The sequence below is a fragment of the Drosophila rhopaloa genome, unplaced genomic scaffold (assembly GCF_018152115.1).
Source record: "Drosophila rhopaloa isolate 14029-0021.01 unplaced genomic scaffold, ASM1815211v1 contig_178, whole genome shotgun sequence".
Taxonomy (NCBI): Eukaryota; Metazoa; Arthropoda; class Insecta; order Diptera; family Drosophilidae; genus Drosophila; species Drosophila rhopaloa.
This window is the reverse complement of record NW_025335059.1, coordinates 9315373-9331758: the sequence shown is the minus strand read 5'-3', so window position 1 is coordinate 9331758 and position 16386 is coordinate 9315373. Positions and strand designations below refer to the sequence as shown.

Sequence of the window (16386 nt, the reverse complement as noted above, 5' to 3'; positions counted from 1 at the left end):
ACAGCTTAAAAATATATATCTCTATATCTCTGAGTATATAAATATATGTTTAATCAACAACTGATGAACTAGTTTGCGTAGACAAATACAAAAAAAAAAAAAATTGAAGAAAATGGTTATGTATATGTGTTACTACAAGATTATGAAAGGAATAATATGTGTATATGGTACACAAAAAGCTATGAAAACTGAGTTGAAACGATTATGATAAGAGATATCGAAAAAGCTATAACGTTGAGAAAACAAAACACCCCGATTAAAGGAAAAACGCCTATAAAGGAAAGGTTTATTCTGCGACAGGAACAAAGTCGGCGTAACGTGCGGCATTTGGTCTATTAAGACAAGAAATATTAGTCTATTGAGACAAGAAATATTGGTCTATTGAGACAAGAAATATCACCAGGGCTTTTCTTCCATAGAAAGAGAAAGGGCAATGTGATGACCTTTAAATACTTTATATGTGCCCTTCACTGTGTTGGATCCCTTTGACTGAAATTAGTATACCCTCTGCAAGGGTATAACAACAAATAGTCACTTCACAGAATGACGTTATATTAAAACAAACTGGAAACAACATTAAAATAAAATTCACTTTTAAGAATTTTAAAATTAAATTTACCTATTACTTATAATCACGTTTTTCTTATAAAAAACGCCAGCTAAAGACAGCCAATCAGTAGATAAAAATGCCATCTGATTCGGATTTCCAAAAAAAACAATTATGGACGTACGCCAATCAGATTAAATTGAATGTACCCGTACCACTTAGTCGGCTAAAGAAATGCCGCTCGATCTAATCTACTGTAGATAAGTCGACCACCATGGGACCTATAAAAGAGCCTGCTTTACAAACTGGACAATCATCAGTTGTGGGTTCTACTGCAATATGAAGACTTTCCTGATTTTGGCAATCTTTGCTCTGGCCGGTGAGAACAGAAGTCTGTAGCTCCTGAGTAACCTCGAACTAAGTTATATATCTCATTATAGTTTCGGCTTATGCTCTGGAGGAATCCGAGCGCGTCAATGGCGAGAACGGCTGGTTCGTTCCCCAGGTGGACGGCTCCCTCGAGTGGGTGGATATGGATGTGGCTGAGGAGTGGATGGAGGCCCAGGAGAAGCTTGAGGGTCGTGGCTTGACCACCGTTCCCGTGAACTTCTACCTGTTCACCCCTTCCAACCCCTCTAGCAGCAAGCACATCTATGCGACCAAGAAGTCCATTAGTGCCTCCAACTTCAACCCCGCACACCCGACCCGCATTGTGATCCACGGCTGGACCCAGAGCTACTTGAACAGCATGAACTCGGACATCCGCAAGGCCTGGCTCTCGAGGGGAGACTACAACGTGATCATCGTGGACTGGGCCCGTGCCCGTTCCGTGGACTATGCCACCTCCGTCATGGCTGTCGCTGCCACCGGAAAGAAGGTCGCCGCCATGATCAACTTCCTGCAGTCCGACTTTGGAATGTCCCTGGATAGCCTGTACGTGATCGGTCACAGCCTGGGCGCTCATGTGGCTGGATATGCCGGCAAGAACACCAATGGTCAGGTGCACACCATCGTCGGTCTGGACCCCGCCCTGCCCCTCTTCAGCTACAACAAGCCCAACAAGCGTCTCAACGCCGACGATGCCTGGTATGTGGAGTCCATCCAGACCAACGGAGGTACCCTGGGATTCCTGAAGCCCATTGGCAAGGGAGCCTTCTACCCGAACGGCGGAAAGACCCAGCCCGGATGCCCCTTGGACGTGACTGGTGCCTGCTCCCACGGACGCTCCTGCACCTACTACGCCGAGGCCGTGTCCGAGGACAACTTCGGAACCATCAAATGCGGGGACTACGAGGCTGCCGTTTCCAAGGAATGCGGAAGCCAATACAGCAGCGTTCGCATGGGAGCTGACACCAACGCCTACATGGTCGATGGTGACTTCTATGTGCCCGTCAACAGCAAGGCCCCCTTCGGCATGATTAACTGATCGCTAAACAATAAACTCTAATGCTCATCAAATATTCACACTTGTGACTTCTTTCTTATTTCTGATCTACAAAAATATCATGGTACCCAATGGCTGTATATCCCGGAAATTGAATCCTGTCTAAGGGACTGCATCAGCTAAATCCATTTATTAGCCTTGTATGCAAGCCAACCCTTCTCAACATGACTTTAAGCATACAAATTTAAATTATAAGCGTACTTTTCGTATTTAAGATTTCAATTATCAAATGTCAATGACGTGGAACCTGGCAAGGTGATGTGGCTGCTGAAAGCTGGTGCTCCACCCTCCATGTTCCTTGAAGCTAAAGAAAAATGATGTAGCTAAATATTTACTATACCCAGACCAGAAAATCATATTTGAACAAAAATTTATAATTAATGAGAAACCAACAAGCGCAATTTTGCCTGGGGCAAAGTCAACAGGCACATATATAGTCGAACTGTAGTAGAGAGCACCATTCAACAGTATTTTAATAGGAAACCGTTCCTTAGCAGGTTGTCTGTGTGTCCTTGTAGCCCAATTAACTCTCGAGTAGTCTAAGTTTTTCAGTTCGAGTGTGCAACGGGTGGGTTAAAAAAAACAGTTAATCTACTTAAGATTTACACAAATAATCAGCTGATAGGATACTTTTGGAACAAACTCTTCAGGCACAAAAAGAGTTAAGTTAGATAAGAGTGTTGCTCAACCTTCAAACAGGAAAAACATCACAACTTTTGTTTGGCTCGAGTCCTTATTTATGGACTGACAACTTTATTGTTTGTTGAGGCTCATTACGATATTGAATTTTATTGTGCCCAAAATTATGCCCCTGCCTCCTGTGGTTTGTGACGTTGTGAAGTCCACTTAAAGCGGGTCTAGAGATGAGATTTAAACTCATGAAACCCTTTTCTGGATTTTAGTTAAGTCGTGAGGATGTAATCTTCTGAAAAGGGATATAATTCATTGAAATTTAATAGAAATGCCTATTATGTCCGTTTGTAAATTCAGTTTTTCATTTAATAAGATTAATCAAATTAAGGAAACCATTTATTAGGCTGGAAAATTCGACACTTTTTAAATATTCACTCAATTTATTATCGAATTGGTGTCCAAACATAGTGTTATGATCCTGTGTGCATAAAGGCAGTTCCACGAAAATAAGCTTAAAGCGTACATTGGTGGTTTGCGGCTTCTGGGAGTGTTCATGTTTGCGTTATTAATTAAATAATTTTTTTTAATAAGCGATGATTAACTTTGACAAGGGTGAAAAATGCCTGAAAGTATGCAGCCATTTTACAATCAGCTCAAAGTTTTAACCACCGTTTAATTATGTTAACCGCATCCTGAAAATGAAAAAAATATGTTTGCTTAAAGTTTCATTGACTTGTTTGGGCCTCATTTACTTAACTCACGTAACAGCATTTGTGAGTATTTGTAACATTGATTGCAAGCCACCAAATAGCCAAGATAACAGAAGTCAAAACAAGAATGCAGTGGAGTGTTAAATGCCCATTGTTAAATGCCCATTCCTACAATTAAGTCCACTCAGCCGCGACTTACAGGAGATTAAGATGGTTGAGGGCACCACCATTGTAATCGATAGCTGATATTTGATAGTGGAAGCTACTGTTGACTGGCTTTCAAGACTCGTGCTCTTCTAGATTGGAATTCCCTGTTCATGAACACAAATTACCATAGTCGTTAACGCAGAACACTCGAAGCAAATCGGCTACGAATGGCACAATTGAAAAGCCAATCATTTGATAAAAGTGACATTAGATTTGAAATTCCTATAAAAAACCATTGCGGTGTGGGGCCCAATCAGATTAATTTAAATATACCCTAAACACCCAGTCAGCCGAAGTAATGCCACCCAATTTAATCTCTCGCCGATAAGACGGCCACCAGGGGACTATAAAAGCAACGGAATTCGCACTCAACGACCATCAGTTGTCGGTTACTATACGTTATGAAAACTTTCCTGATTTTGTCCTTCTTTGCCCTAGCCGGTAAGTTCCAAAAAAAACACATTTTTTAAAGATTTTTTTAATTTTCTGCGTGCTTCAGTTTCGGCTCTTCCTCTGGAGGAATCTGAGCGCATTAATGGCGAAAACGGCTGGTACCTTCCCCAAGAGGATGGTTCCTTCGAATGGGTGGACATGGATGTGGCTGAGAAGTGGATGGAGGCACAGGAACAGCTGGAGAGCCGTGGCCTGACCACCGTTCCAGTGAAGTTCTACCTGTACACTTCCTCGAACCCCACCAAGGGCACTAAGATCACCACCACCACCAATTCCATAGACGCCTCCAACTTTAACGCCGCCAACCCGACCCGCTTTGTGATCCACGGCTGGACCCAGAGCTACACCGCCAGCATGAACAAGGACATCTGCAGTGCCTGGCTCTCCAGGGGAGACTACAACGTGATCGTCGTGGACTGGTCCCGTGCCCGTTCCGTGGACTATGCCACCTCAGTCATGGCTGTCGGTGCCACCGGAAAGAAGGTTGCCGCCATGATCAACTTCCTGCAGTCCAACTACGGAATGTCCCTGGATAACCTGTACGTGATCGGTCACAGCCTGGGCGCCCACGTGGCTGGATATGCCGGCAAGAACACCAATGGTCAGGTGCACACCATCGTCGGTCTGGACCCCGCCCTGCCCCTCTTCAGCTACAACAAGCCCAACAAGCGTCTCAACGCCAACGATGCCTGGTATGTGGAGTCCATCCAGACCAACGGCGGTAGCCTGGGATTCCTGAAGCCCATCGGCAAGGGAGCCTTCTACCCGAACGGCGGACAAAGCCAGCCCGGCTGCGGATGGGATTTGACTGGTTCCTGCTCCCACGGTCGCTCCACCATCTACTACGCCGAGGCCGTGTCCGTGGACAACTTCGGCAGCATTAAGTGCGGAGATTATCAGGACGCCGTTTCCAAGGAATGCGGAAGCACATACAGCGGCGTTCGCATGGGAGCTGACACCAACGCCTACATGGTCGATGGTGACTTCTATGTGCCCGTGAACAGCGAGGCTCCTTTCGGCATGATTAACTAGTAGCAATGCAATAAACTTAAGGTCAATGAAAGTAACACGTTGTTTTTTCTCGGGGACCGCTTGATTAACAAAAAATTGACTTCTGGTTTCTCGGTTGTAAAATGGTGTCAGAATTCGCCTTGGTGGTTTTCAATGAACTTCCTTATCGGATCAAGACGATCATAAACAATAGCTTTGTCCAATCACCTATTTAGATAACCATTAATACAGGTGAATTAGCTCGAGAGTTTAATTGACATTTATGGCTGCACTTGACCATTCTTTATGGTTTCCTTCACTTTTTAGTCATTGCTCAACAATGGTTCATTGATGACGACTTTTTACGAATAACCACAATAACAACTTTTTCAATGCGAAATAGCTTTAAAAAATACGGAGAGAAATTGTGCAGTCCCTTTGAACCATAATATACTACTTCACTAATAATTTACACATATAACTTTCTGTCGGATCTGGTGGTGTGTATCGATTTGTATAAAATGCACTGCTACATCCGCTCAAGTTCAAGGTCAACCACCCATCCAAGTGTATCACCATTTTCAAAAGTTTAGCTACTAAATATATACTCTTATCAACTACGCGGGAGAAAAGTGTACGCGATTATTGTACTTAGTCTTCTAATCGATTGTATCGGCCCTATCTTATTGTTTAGAAGCTGTCACAGCTATCAAGTACTTACTGATATTAAACGGTGATTTCGCCGATAGCTACTGGCCTATAAAAGGCAATGAACAAGTGCCCTCTTCACCAAAATTGTTTGAGACCCCCAAACATGAAGGTGTTTTTTGTCCTAGCCGCTTTATTGGCAGCAGGTAAGTTGTGAAGAACATTCGATTTTAAAAGGTCAAATGTCCTAAATAATCCTTTTTCAGTGAGCGCCCTGCCCATTGAGGAGCGCGTAAATGGCGAGAATGGCTGGTTCATTCCCAAGCTCGATGGAAGCTTCGAGTGGATGGAAAAGCACGATGCCGAGGAGCTGTTGGCCAACGCAGCCCAGATGGAGGGACGCGTTAGCACCAACGCTGTAAACTTCTATTTGTACACCAAGTCGAACCCCACCGACGGCAAAGAGATCAAGGCCAAGGCCAGTTCTATCGACGATTCCCACTTCAACAAGGATCATGGAACCCGCGTCATTATCCACGGCTGGACCCAAAGGTACTCTGACGACATGAACACCCGCATCACCAAAGCCTGGTTGTCCAAGGGCGACTACAACGTGATCGTCGTGGACTGGGCCCGTGCCCGTTCCGTGGACTACGCCTCCTCAGTCCTGGCTGTTCCCGGAGCCGGCGGTAAGGTCGGTGAGATGATCAAGTACCTGCACGAGCACCACGGTCTGTCCTACGATAGCCTGGAGGTGATTGGACACAGTCTGGGAGCCCATGTGGCCGGATACGCTGGCAAGACCGTAGGAGACAAACAGGTTCACGCCATTGTGGGCCTGGACCCCGCCCTGCCCCTCTTCAGCTACGACAAGCCCAACAAGCGTCTGTCCACCGATGATGCCCACTACGTAGAGTCCATCCAGACCAACGGAGGCAAGCTGGGATTCCTGAAGCCCATTGGCAAGGGAGCCTTCTACCCGAACGGAGGAAAGACCCAGCCGGGCTGCGGATTGGATGCCACCGGATCCTGCTCCCACGGACGCTCTGTGCTCTACTACGCCGAGGCCGTCACCGAGGACAACTTCGGAACCATCAAGTGCGGAGACTACGAGGCCGCCGTTTCCAAGGAGTGCGGCAGCACCTACAGCAGTGTTCGCATGGGAGCTGTGACCAACGCCTACATGGTCGATGGCGACTACTACGTGCCTGTGAACAGCGCCGCTCCTTTCGGCAAGATTAACTAATAGCTAAGGAATAAACTTATGGCAAATGAGAGTATAACTGAGTTTATATTTGAGGGATATGGATCTTAAAAACCAGCCAAGGGCAGCTGTAATACAAAACTGTTTTTAAAAACGTGTAATTTACCAACATATCGGAGCAATATTCCCTATGGGGCGTGAAAACGATATCGTTAGAGTTATGTTGAAATACATTCCAAACAAAATACTAATACTAAGTTCGTGCTAAATAAGATCAAATTAATGCTTTTAAGATTGGCAAAGAGTTGGTAGTATAAATAATATGGTACCTATAGTCTATTATAGTCATAACACAGTACACTACAATGATTTAAAGTAAGAGGAATATAGTTCCTTGTAATTCGGTTAGGCTCAGAGAAGTTTAGGTTAATAAGATTACAAATAAAAGTATTGCCAAGCATCGTCCTACGGTTGGATAAGGATGGTAGATTAATTAAAAAAAGTCTCCTAGAGTATGATGGTAATGTAAGGACTAGTTAAAATAAAAAGTATTTGAAACATAGTGTACATCGAATTCCTTTGACCACCTTTTGATATGAATGGTCACCAAACTTAAGTTTTAGGTCCAAAAGGACGCCAAGGTCATCAACATGAAAATTTGTTGTCAACGCACAACCACCTAGCGTATACGTAGCATATTTCGGATTCACCCGAAAAAATTTCCTTACTTCACACTTATTCCGCTATTTAAATCGAAAAGATTTTCACAACACCATGTTGGATGTCTGAACTGCAGGAAATTTCGCTAAGTTTGTCACCGAAGACTTCCGCCCTATAAATCCATGTTGACATGGAGATATAATTGATCTTCAAAGATGTTGCAAGTGGGGTGTAATAACGTTTTTGAAAAGCTTTGAGATGGCGGACAACTTGGAAATACCTCTTTAAATGCCTATATTTGAAAATATACAAATGGCTCGTTCCAAAAGAATTTGCAATTGGATCAGGGGTTTCTTTAAAGAACTTCCTTATCAAATTCAAACAATAATAAGCCATAGTTTTGACCAAACACCCATGAATGCTTAACAGTTTTTTTTGACATTTGGGATTTTATTGACTTTTTATACCCTTGCAGAAGGTATTATAATTTCAGTCAAAAGTTTGCAACGCAGTGAAGGAGACATTTCCGACCCTATAAAGTATATAAATTCTTGATCAGCATCACCAGGAGAGTCGATCTAGCCATGTCCGTCTGTCCGTCCGTCTGTCCGTCCGTCTGCCTGTCCGTCTGTCCGTCCGTCTGTCCGTCCGTCTGTCCGTTTCTACGCAAACTAGTCCCTCAGTTTTTAAGCTATCTGCTTAAAACTTTCCCAAAAGTTGTCTTTCTTTTGCAGGTAGTATATAAGTCGGAACGAGCCGGATCGGCCGACTATATCCTATAGCTGCCATATAACTGAACGATCGGAAAGGCCATAACTTTGGTGTTTGTAAAGTTAGGAAGTTGGGATTCTGTGGGTTTTATGTTTGGGCAATCAATTGGACCTACCAATTTTCATAAGGATCGGCTGACTATAAGGATCGGCCGACTATATCCAGAGCTGCCTTATAACTGAACGATCGGAAATGCCATAGCTTTGGTGTTTTTTAAGTTAGGTATTTTCTATGGGTTTTATATTTGGCCAATCAATCCGACCTACCAAATTTCATAAGGATAGGCCGACTATATCTTATAGCTGCCATATAACTGAACGATTGGAAATGCCATAACTTTGGGGTTTTTAAAGTTCGGAAGTTGGGATTTTTTAAGAGTATTAAGAATTCATCAATGAACAATTTTGAAGAATATAATTTACAGAATATTCTGCAAGGGTATTTCAACTTGGGCTCGGCCGGAAGTTAGCTTTCCTTTCTTGATTAGTCGTTGCTTAACAATGGTTATTGCCAAGAACAGCAACTGCAACTTTTTAATTGCTAAAGTGCTGTGTAATCCCGCTAAATCTAGAATACTATTCTCAACTAATTTTCTAAAAATATAACATTCTGTCAGTGCTGAAGGCATCTGTTCCGTTTGAATGATATGCTCTTCCTCATCCGAACGTTATCATAGTTTGATGCAAGCTCGAAAGCTTAACACGTGCACTCTTCCACGGTTATCAACAACGCAGGAGAAAAACAAACTCTATGACGATATTATGTGCTCTTATCGTTTGTTTTTCCCTATCTTATTGGTCGGAATCTGTCAGAGCTTATAAGTGTTCACTGATATAAAACGGGGCAAACTCCGGACCTATAAAAGGCGTTGAAAAGTGTCCTCTTCACCAAAGTTGTTTGAAACTCCAATATGAAGGTGTTTTTTGTTCTAGCCGCTTTGTTGGCAGCAGGTAAGTTGTGAAGAACATTTCTTTTTAAAGGGCTATATGTTCTAAGAAAACTTTTTTTAGTGAGCGCCCTGCCCATTGAGGAGCGGGTAAACGGCGAGAATGGCTGGTTTATTCCCAAGCTCGATGGAAGCTTCGAGTGGATGGAAAAGCAAGATGCCGAGGAGCTGTTGGCCAACGGAGCCCAGATGGAGGGACGCATCAGCACCAACGCTGTAAACTTCTACCTTTACACCAGGTCGAATCCCACCGACGGCAAGGAGATCAAGGCCAAGGCCAGCTCCGTGGACGCTTCCCACTTCAACAAGGATCGAGGAACCCGCTTCATTATCCACGGCTGGACTGGCCGGTACACCGACGATATGAACACCCGCACCACCAAAGCCTGGTTGTCCAAGGGCGACTACAACGTGATCGTAGTGGACTGGGCCCGTGCCCGTTCCGTGGACTACGCCTCCTCAGTCCTGGCTGTTCCTGGAGCCGGCGGTAAGGTCGGTGAGATGATCAAGTATCTGCACGAGCACCACGGACTCTCCTACGACAGCCTGGAGGTGGTTGGACACAGCCTGGGCGCCCATGTGGCCGGATACGCTGGCAAGACCGTTGGAGACCAACAGGTCCACACCATTGTGGGTCTGGACCCCGCCCTGCCCCTTTTCAGCTACGATAAGCCCAACAAGCGTCTGTCCACCGATGATGCCCACTACGTGGAGTCCATCCAGACCAACGGAGGCAAGCTGGGATTCCTGAAGCCCATTGGCAAGGGAGCCTTCTACCCGAACGGAGGAAAGAAGCAGCCAGGCTGCGGATTGGATGCCACCGGATCCTGCTCCCACGGACGCTCTGTGCTCTACTACGCCGAGGCCGTCACCGAGGACAACTTCGGAACCATCAAGTGCGGAGATTACGAGGCAGCCGTTTCCAAAGAGTGTGGAAGCACCTACAGCAGTGTTCGCATGGGAGCTGTGACCAACGCCTACATGGTCGATGGCGACTACTACGTGCCTGTGAACAGTGCCGCTCCTTTCGGCAAGATCGAATAGAGTCCTGCAAACATATTTGTTATACAAATAAAATACTCAAATGCAATGCATACTCCGAAATGTATTCAATTTGACTATCTTTTTGGGGGCAATAGCTCAAAATATAGTAATTGAAATGTCATATCATGCTGATATTAATAAATTTAAATTACATCTAAGTTATTTTGCATCCAAGAGCACCCTAAGCAATCTTATTTAGGTGGCAATAATTAGTTCTTGGAGGCGAGTAATGTTAACCTCTAACTTTCACTCAAATCACCTATTGATTTGGAGCACCAGCCACTGCTTCACAAAGTACTTAAAACTGAAGTGTACTGGGATTTTCAAACACTTGAAGTCCCTCAAACATAATCGAAATCATCTTGCTAGCTATTGATTAAATTTATCAAATAGATTAAATATATTTTTAGATCTACTTGCGTGGTTTGTTGATTTCGACAAAGACTTTTTGTCTTGTCACACTGCTCACGTGTTCAAATTAAACTGTGGTTTACAAATATTATCATTGATAACCTTTTAATACCAGTATTAAACGATAATATGAACATATAAATAGAACGTTTTAATGATAAGTTACAGCCTATATAAACGCTGGTTAGGAATGGTTCCTTCAGCATATTCAGCAGAGATACCAAAATGAAGAGGTTCGTGGTTCTAGCAGCATTTTTGGCAGCAGGTAAGTTTAAAGAAGTATTTAAAATATTGTTCGGGCTAATAAGAATGTTTGTATTATTCTAGTAAGTTCACTTCCTATTGAAGAACGTGTCAATGGCGAAAATGGCTGGTTTGTGCCTCAGAAAGATGGAAGTTTTGAGTGGATGGACATGAATGATGCCGAAAAACTCTTAGAGCACAATGCGCCAATCGAAGGGCGTTCCAATGATGTGTCCTTCTATCTCTATACCAAACAAAACCCGACTGAAGGCAAGGAAATCCGGTCCGATGCGTCCTCCATTCAAGACTCGCATTTCGATAAGAAACACGGCACTCGTTTTGTAATCCACGGATGGGGTGGGCGCTACACCGATAGCATGAATGTCAAGATCACCAAGGCGTGGCTTTCGAAAGGCGACTACAACGTGATCGTGGTCAACTGGGATCGTTCCCAATCCTTCGACTATGCCTCCTCGGTGATAGCTGTTCCTGGAGCTGGAACCAAGGTGGGAGAAATGATTGAGCACCTGCACCACCATCACGGTATGTCTCTGGAGACTCTGGAGGTTATTGGTCACAGTTTGGGTGCCCATGTGGCTGGTTATGCGGGAAAGAAAGTGGGGGATAAGAGGGTGCACACAATTGTGGGTCTGGACCCTGCCATGCCCCTCTTCAGCTACGACAAGCCCAACAAGCGTCTGTCCACCGAAGATGCCTTCTATGTGGAGTCCATCCAGACGAATGGCGGCTTAAAGGGATTTCTGAAGCCCATTGGCAAGGGCACTTTTTACCCGAATGGCGGAAGGAAGCAACCAGGATGCGGCGATGACATCGGAGGTCAATGCTCACACGGACGCTCCGTGACCTACTACGTGGAGGCAGTCACCGAGGACAACTTTGGGACCATCAAGTGCAAGGACTACCAGGATGCACTGGCCAATGAGTGCGGCAGCACCTACAGCAGTGTTCGCATGGGAGCTGTGACCAACGCCTACATGGTCGAAGGCGACTTCTACGTGCCTGTGAACAGCCAGGCTCCCTTCGGCAAGATCGAATAGAGATCTGCGTTTTCATTTGTAATATGAATAAAACCACCAAAAAGTCTGTTAGTTTTCTTTTATTTGTCTCTCTCTAGCTCGATTGACTCGATAGCTTAACAATTAAAGTATTTAATAAAGTACCTTAATTACTTTGAGCTTCATAAATAATCTTATTTTATTTAAGTACCCTTTGTTCAGATTAAAAGAATTTGTAATTTGTTGTTGGAGTTTTAATATTGTCTTATAGTGTACTTCTAACTGAAGTGAACTGTACGATAAAGTCTTGCTCTTGATAATTAAATAACTTTGCCTGGTTGAACTGAACTTTTTTTGTCACATATACATATTTTTAAGTGTACAGTGCATTTTAGGGAACACTTAGGCTATCATTTAAAAAGTATATAGCTTGTAAATGATATTATTATCATATATATACCACTATTAAGGATGGTCTTTCTGTCGCAATCTCAAGAGTGTACGCTATCGATAACTTACAACCTATATAAGCGCATGTAAAAAACTTGTCACAATAGAATTTGCTGATCCATCAATATGCAAGTTTTTGTAGTTCTTGCCATTTTTTTGGGAGCAGGTAAATTTTTATTAGTTCCTTAAATGGTATAATTCAATGCAAAAGGAAACTTTTCATTTTTAGTAAGCTCACTTCCTATTGAGGAGCGTGTCAATGGCGAGAATGGCTGGTTTATACCTCAGGAAGATGGTAGTGTTGAGTGGATGGACAAAATGGAAGCAGAGAAACTGTTAGACCATAGAGCTCGGACTAAAGGTTCTTCGAATGAAGTGTCCTTCTATCTCTATACCAGAAACAACCCTACGGAAGGCATAGAAATCGAGAACGAGGCGTCCTCCGTTCAAGATTCGCACTTCGATAAGGGGCTTCCCACTCGCTTCGTGATCCATGGATGGAAAGGACGGTACACTGATAGCATGAATGTCGATATCACCAAAGCCTGGCTTTCGAAGGGGGACTTCAACGTGATCGTTGTTAACTGGGACCGTTCGCAATACGTAGACTACGCCATGTCGGTACGAGCAGTTCCTGAAGCTGGTAAAAAAGTGGGAGAGATGATCGAGTACCTTCACGAACATCATGATATGTCGCTGGACACTCTGATTGTTATTGGACACAGTTTGGGCGCCCATGTGGCCGGCTTTGCAGGAAAGCAAGTGGGGGATAAAAGGGTTCACACAATTGTGGGACTGGATCCTGCTTTGCCTCTTTACAGCTACGATAAACCGGACAAGCGTCTGTCCAGCGAAGATGCCTTCTATGTGGAGTCTATCCAAACCAATGGCGGAGTCAAGGGATTTGTAAAACCTATTGGAAAGACCACTTTCTACGTGAGTGGAGGAAGACGGCAGCCAGGATGCGGCGTGGATGTCGCAGGAACCTGCTCCCACGCACGTTCCGTGCTCTACTACGCAGAGGCAATCACGGAGGACAGCTTTGGTTCCTTTAGATGCCAGGACTACCAGGCTGCCCTGGCCAATGAGTGTGGCACCACCTACAGCAGCGTTCGCATGGCTGCGGATCAGAATGCCTACGTGGTGGAGGGCCACTTCTACGTGCCAGTAAACAGCGAGGCTCCATTCGGCAAAAACTGAATAGATGCCAATGAAAAATAAATAAATATCAATAAAATGAACTACCAAAAATCAGGCGGTCTATTTGTGTCGGTTAATCTCCATCGCGATAGAAGTCTCAGGGGGATCTAATCACAGCCAGAGTACCAATTGTTTTGACGCACGTCACTCCATATGGATTGGCCGACCCATTCTGTTTTGAATGCGAGTCGCCATTCAAGAATGGTTGAGTAAGAGAAAGTCATGGTCACGTTGTTTTTAGATAATCTTAAGTTTACTTTTGATTCAAAATATTATTATCAGTCATATTTATTGGTAAATGCATTTTCTTTTATTTCTAGAAAAAGATTGTCTTGTCTGTAAAACATTGTAAGCTAAAATACTTAGGTAGAATATTCATTTTAAAATCTCATTGTAATAGCACTTTAAATATTAAACATATATTCAAATTATATTTAAATACCTGGTCATTACTGACAAAGATAATTTAAAGCTATTGTTGACTTTATAAAATAATCGTAAATAATTAAAGAACTGATGAGATTATGATTGTATATATATACTCTACCAGCTATGTTTTTGTGTTTACTAACACTTATTGATTGCAATTGACGAATTGATTAAGCAAGTAACAGCAGATAATTTTGGTAACAACTTTAGGTAGAAAACTATTTGCGATTTGGAAAGCTAAATGGTTGCTCAAGAAATTATCGGACACTTTTTTTGGGAATACGAATACAATAGAATTATATATTTTTTAGTATCCGCCCTGAAGTTATGTTATGACGAAGACATTTTCTTGATTAAAATTGACGAGTTGATAAACTATCTGACCACATGCAGATGATAATAGCGCTGATTGAAAAAAAATCAATACTGATGATTTTGTTGCCTATCTTGAACGTTACCTACTTCAAAGAGCCACGCGGCCGAAAAAAAATAAATTCAATCCAATTAAAATCAAGATGGACATTCTACTTAGACTAGATTTGAGGAACACATGTTCCGCTCTTCGAACCCTCGACCACGACCCTATCGGGAGTGTTTAATGGTGCGAGTGTCCAATCCAGTGGCCTATCTCAAGTGGTGCGCTCCAGTATGTCTGAGATTGGATCGGACGATCGCACCCACCATCCATATAAAGAAGACCTTTTGCCACCAACAGCTGCTAGTTGAAGTCGACTTTGACGCAAAGATGAAACTGTTTTTGGCGCTGGTCTTTTGTGTGCTGGCGGGTAAGTTCAGGACAAATTAATTACTCGTATGAACAGGGGTCATGTTATATTTTTAAAAGTTTGTATCAGGTAGAAGAAATCTTTTTCGACCATATAAAGAATTTGGCCTTTACTTTCCTGAATAAAAAAGCTTTCAAAATAAACATCTCTTCACAGAATTTCGGCCTGCCTGTACATATATTTTTGTTTCTTATGTTAATTGATACGAGCGAGCACTCGACTTTATGAGAAATTTAATTAAAGTTACTATTAAACTTGCATTTAATAGCACCACGTATTTGATATTTTCAGCTAACGCCTTGGAGGTTCGTGAGAATGGTGAGAACGGTTGGTATGTGCCCCAGGCCGATGGAACCATGGAGTGGATGGACCGCGAATTCGCCGAGGCCTACTTGGAGACCAAGAACCGCATGGAGGGTCGCAACGTCCTGAACCCAGTGACCTTCTACCTGTACACCAACTCGAACCGCAACTCTCCCCAGGAGATCAAGGCTACCTCTTCTTCGATCTCTGGCTCGCACTTCAATCCCAACCACCCAACTCGCTTCACCATCCACGGATGGTCCTCCAGCAAGGATGAGTTCATCAACTACGGAGTCCGCGATGCCTGGTTCACCCACGGCGATATGAACATGATTGCCGTGGACTGGGGCCGCGCTCGCTCCGTGGACTACGCTTCCTCCGTTCTGGCCGTTCCCGGAGTCGGTGAGCAGGTTGCTACTTTGATCAACTTTATGCGCAGCAACCACGGTCTGAACTTGGACAACACCATGGTGATTGGTCACAGCTTGGGTGCCCATGTCTCCGGCTATGCCGGCAAGAACGTGAAGAACGGCCAGGTGCACACCATCATCGGTCTGGACCCCGCCCTGCCCCTCTTCAGCTACGATTCGCCCAACAAGCGTCTGAGCTCCACCGATGCCTACTACGTAGAGTCTATCCAGACGAATGGTGGAACCCTCGGATTCCTGAAGCCCATCGGCAAGGGAGCCTTCTACCCGAACGGGGGAAAGAGCCAGCCCGGATGCGGTATTGATCTGACCGGATCCTGTGCCCACAGCCGATCGGTGATCTACTACGCCGAGTCCGTGTCCCAGAACAACTTCCCCACCATGCGCTGCGGCGATTACGAGGAGGCTGTGGGCAACCAGTGCGGTAGCTCCTACAGCTCCGTCAGGATGGGGGCGACCACCAACGCCTACATGGTGGCCGGAGATTACTACGTTCCCGTTCGTAGCGAGGCTCCCTACGGCATGGGTAACTAAGTTAATTTACAAATAAATAAATTGAGTTAAAGCTCTCTGAGCAAAAGCAATTCGTCGTGAGCTTTCATTTTGGTATATTCCGGGTAACTACTTTGGAGCTAAAGTTTGGGTTATGGCGGTATGACACAAATTTTAGTGGCTAAATAATGTATTAATTTAGAAGAGATTAAAGAGCTTTTAAAAGTATTTGGTTAAGAGTGTAAATATGAAGAATTTAACCTTTTGAAAAACATTGAGTTTTAATTGAGATCACATAACAATATATCATTCTGTATAGAGTTAAGAGTAATTTCGTGGAATAATAAAAATATGTTCTTAAATAAAATACTA

General features: G+C 43.9%; 6 protein-coding genes across 7 annotated transcripts; all 6 read left to right on the top strand.

The window, feature by feature from the left end:
* The first annotated feature begins 880 nt into the window (after positions 1–880).
* LOC108038073 lies at positions 881–6909 on the top strand. Its single transcript, XM_044459003.1, has 5 exons — positions 881–926; positions 988–1968; positions 4041–4990; positions 5751–5838; positions 5899–6909. Exons 1-5 carry the CDS (start codon positions 887–889, stop codon positions 6876–6878), a joined length of 3039 nt encoding a protein of 1012 aa, XP_044314938.1. The 5' UTR covers positions 881–886; the 3' UTR covers positions 6879–6909.
* On the top strand, positions 3929–5061 carry LOC108045297 (phospholipase A1-like). Its single transcript, XM_017135187.2, has 2 exons — positions 3929–3982; positions 4041–5061. The coding sequence occupies exons 1-2, from the start codon at positions 3943–3945 to the stop codon at positions 5024–5026; spliced, it is 1026 nt and encodes a 341-aa protein (XP_016990676.1). The 5' UTR covers positions 3929–3942; the 3' UTR covers positions 5027–5061.
* A 2268-nt stretch (positions 6910–9177) lies between the features above and the next one.
* LOC108052725 (phospholipase A1) lies at positions 9178–10321 on the top strand. 2 transcript variants are annotated; one of them, XM_017135192.2, is made up of 2 exons: positions 9178–9217; positions 9278–10321. In XM_017135192.2, exons 1-2 carry the CDS (start codon positions 9178–9180, stop codon positions 10255–10257), a joined length of 1020 nt encoding a protein of 339 aa, XP_016990681.1. In that variant the 3' UTR covers positions 10258–10321. The 2 variants fall into 2 exon arrangements, with proteins under 2 accessions (XP_016990681.1, XP_016990682.1); XM_017135193.2 differs by having other exon boundaries at positions 9178–9221; positions 9282–10321.
* A 567-nt stretch (positions 10322–10888) lies between these two features.
* On the top strand, positions 10889–12015 carry LOC108052724 (phospholipase A1-like). The gene is made up of 2 exons (XM_017135191.2): positions 10889–10933; positions 10996–12015. The coding sequence occupies exons 1-2, from the start codon at positions 10894–10896 to the stop codon at positions 11967–11969; spliced, it is 1014 nt and encodes a 337-aa protein (XP_016990680.2). The 5' UTR covers positions 10889–10893; the 3' UTR covers positions 11970–12015.
* Positions 12016–12503: 488 nt separating this feature from the next.
* LOC123037586 (phospholipase A1-like) lies at positions 12504–13628 on the top strand. The gene is made up of 2 exons (XM_044459109.1): positions 12504–12543; positions 12607–13628. Exons 1-2 carry the CDS (start codon positions 12504–12506, stop codon positions 13575–13577), a joined length of 1011 nt encoding a protein of 336 aa, XP_044315044.1. The 3' UTR covers positions 13578–13628.
* A 1111-nt stretch (positions 13629–14739) lies between these two features.
* On the top strand, positions 14740–16106 carry LOC108052723 (phospholipase A1 VesT1.02). Its single transcript, XM_017135190.2, has 2 exons — positions 14740–14791; positions 15083–16106. The coding sequence occupies exons 1-2, from the start codon at positions 14752–14754 to the stop codon at positions 16054–16056; spliced, it is 1014 nt and encodes a 337-aa protein (XP_016990679.1). The 5' UTR covers positions 14740–14751; the 3' UTR covers positions 16057–16106.
* Positions 16107–16386: the final 280 nt, after the last annotated feature.